Source organism: Medicago sativa, chromosome 7 (genome assembly GCF_051527215.1).
Source record: "Medicago sativa cultivar Bolivia chromosome 7, Bolivia_mono, whole genome shotgun sequence".
In the NCBI taxonomy this organism is placed as follows: Eukaryota; Viridiplantae; Streptophyta; class Magnoliopsida; order Fabales; family Fabaceae; genus Medicago; species Medicago sativa.
The window spans coordinates 51,477,071-51,479,938 of NC_140755.1; the positions used below are offsets into that span (position 1 = coordinate 51,477,071).

Sequence of the window (2,868 nt, forward strand, 5' to 3'; positions counted from 1 at the left end):
CTTTGTCCTTGGCTTTGCTCTTGTTCTTAAAAAAGGGAACTGTTTTCAATATTTCAAATTATCAAATGAAACAATATTCCTTATGATGTTTACAATTACTTTGACAAGTCCTTCGAAAAATATGTCTATTTTTGCATAAGCATCTTGCATCATGTTTGCATTTCATAGTCTCAATTCTGAGTCTCACAAATTTTCCTTCTCCATGAAAGGTCAACCCATCTCAAAAAAAATTCATGGCGTCCTCGTCCAACTCGCATGTACAACACTCGAGCAATCATAAAGAAAAGATGAATTTTCTCGAGCAAGAAAATCAATTGCTCCGGGAGGAAATAGCAGCCATACAGACTAAGATGGACGAAATGACTGAATTGATGAAGACACTGACGGTTGCTCAAGCACGAACACCTCCTCCTCCTCCTCCTACCAGGACTCTAGCCAAAACTGTTTCTACTGGCCCTGAATGGACGTTTTGTGCCGATACTCCGGAGTACTCTACACCGCAACGTTCCGTGCCTTGGTTCCTGCCTTTTACTGCTGGCGAAATACTCCGTCCCATTGCTTGTGAAGCTCAGATGCCTACCCATCAATATGTAGCTCATGTTCCTCCACCTTTTGTGAGAGCTCCTGCAGCTGCCGTAACCTACTCAGCACCTGCCGTTCATACTATCCCACAAGATGAAGAACCCATCTACCATTCAGGGGATATGGAAGCCTATGATAGAGTTAATGACTTACAACAAAAATATGATGAAATTCAGCGAGATGTGAGAGCCCTCCATGGAAAGAAAATGTTTGGGAAGACTGCTTACGATCTCTGTTTGGTGCCGGACGTCCAAGTACCCCACAAATTCAAGGTCCCAGATTTCAAGAAGTATAAGGGGAACTCTTGTCCTGAGGAGCATTTGACAATGTATGTAAGAAGGATGTCGGCATATGCCAAGGACGACAAAGTCCTTATCTATTTCTTTCAAGAAAGTTTGGCTAGTCCTGCCTCAAAGTAGTACATGAATCTAGACAAAACAAAGATTCGAACTTTCCGTGATCTGTGTGATGCTTTTGTAGAGCAATACAGTTACAATGTGGATATGGCCCCAGACCGAAGCGATCTTCAGGCTATGACGCAGGGAGACAAAGAAACATTCAAGGAATATGCTCAGCGGTGGAGAAATATCGCTTCCCAAGTCAGCCCACGTGTTGAAGGGAAGGAGATGACCAAACTTTTCTTAAAAACTCTCAATCAGTTCTATTACGTGAATATGGTCGGAAGTACGCCCAAGAACTTTGCTGAGATGGTTGATATGGGTGTACAGTTGGAAGAAGGAGTCCGAGAAGGACGATTGATCAAAGAAAGTGTTCCCGCTAGCAGTTCGAAAATGAAAGAGCAGGAGGTTAGTATGGTGAAAGAACACCTTCAACCACAATATCCTCAGCAACCGTATCAGCAACAGCAGCCTCGACAACAGGCCTCAAGGGCACAATTTGCCCCGATTCCCATGAAATATGCGGTTTTGCTTCCACAGTTGCTCGAAAAGAATCTAGTCATGACCAAGTCGCCTCCTCCGGTGCCAGCAAGACTGCCAGCATGGTATAGACCTGACCTTTTCTGTAACTTCCATCAAGGGGCACCTGGCCATGATATTGAACATTGTAATGCACTGAAGAAAGAAGTCCAGAATTTGATCCGGACCAATAGGCTGACTTTCTAAGTCTTGACCCCAAATGTGCAAGCCAATCTACTACTAGATCATGGTGTCTGATGTTGCAACACAAAGAGGGTTTAGCTGCAATTAAGTCGATGTTGATGTTTTCTTCCGCTACTCGATTTGTTTAAATAATATGTTTATTGTTTACTGCTTTTCCAAAAAATCCTTTCGTTCCGCCTGAGACGAAAGTGAACTTGTGTAGGGCATTTTGCTTCTTGCATTGTCATCATTAATAAAAAGGTCGTTTTGATCACGACTTTGTTTTTATTTTGTGCTTTTTTTTGGAAAAAATGGTAATACAAAAAACCAAAAAATAAAATCATTCTCAAATATCTGCATAATCATAACCTATACTTTCTTGTCAAAATTAATAATCAAATCATGCATTAATAAACCCGTTGAACAAATTAATCATGTACTCTCTTCCAACTGTGAGTTCCCTGTGTCCGAAGCTGAAGAAGGAAAATGAAGATATTCCCGACGAGATCTCTCACATATTGGGGCATCTTAGCCATTGAAGCTGTAAACAAAATATCAAGGAGATTGTCCAGAAGATGACATTCGATTACAAAGACTGGCTCGGGGTGCTACCATTCGCTTTGCTCAGATATCGTACTTCAGTACACATTTCAACAGGGGCAACCCCCCCTCCTTCCCCAATATGCAACATGGAGGTCATGCTTCCTGTGGAGGTCGAAGTCCCGTCAATAGGAGTTCTGCTAAAGTCCAAGCTAGATCGAATTTAAACGTATGACGACCTTGTACAAATATATCAAGAGAAGTTTGAAACAAGCTTCTAACAAAAAGGTTCGTCCCCATGAATTTCAAGAAGGGAACTTTGTATTACTTTCCAACCAGACTCCAGGGGCAAGTGGATGCCTAACTTTGAAGGCTTGTGTGCAATGACTTTCGTGACTATGGATGGTGACAAACTCGCACGTCCCGTGCATGCCGATGTAGTCAACAAATACTCTATCAAAAATAAAAGCTCGATAAGTCGCAAACCTAAAAAGGCGGCTTAGGCAAAAATGAGTGTCTCGGTGGACTGAAAACCCGAAAGGGCGGTCCAGGCAAAAGTTAGAGACAAAAAAAAAATTATCCTGATAGGTTGAAACCCAAAAGGGCGATCTATGCAAAAATTAAGGATCATGACAAGTAACTGCAT

At 42.1% G+C, this 2,868-nt stretch overlaps 1 protein-coding gene across 1 annotated transcript; it reads left to right on the top strand.

Annotated features, from left to right (window-relative positions):
- The first annotated feature begins 287 nt into the window (after nucleotides 1–287).
- LOC146906576 (uncharacterized) lies at nucleotides 288–1,001 on the top strand. The gene has a single exon (XM_085728885.1). The coding sequence runs from the start codon at nucleotides 288–290 to the stop codon at nucleotides 999–1,001; it is 714 nt and encodes a 237-aa protein (XP_085585011.1).
- Nucleotides 1,002–2,868: the final 1,867 nt, after the last annotated feature.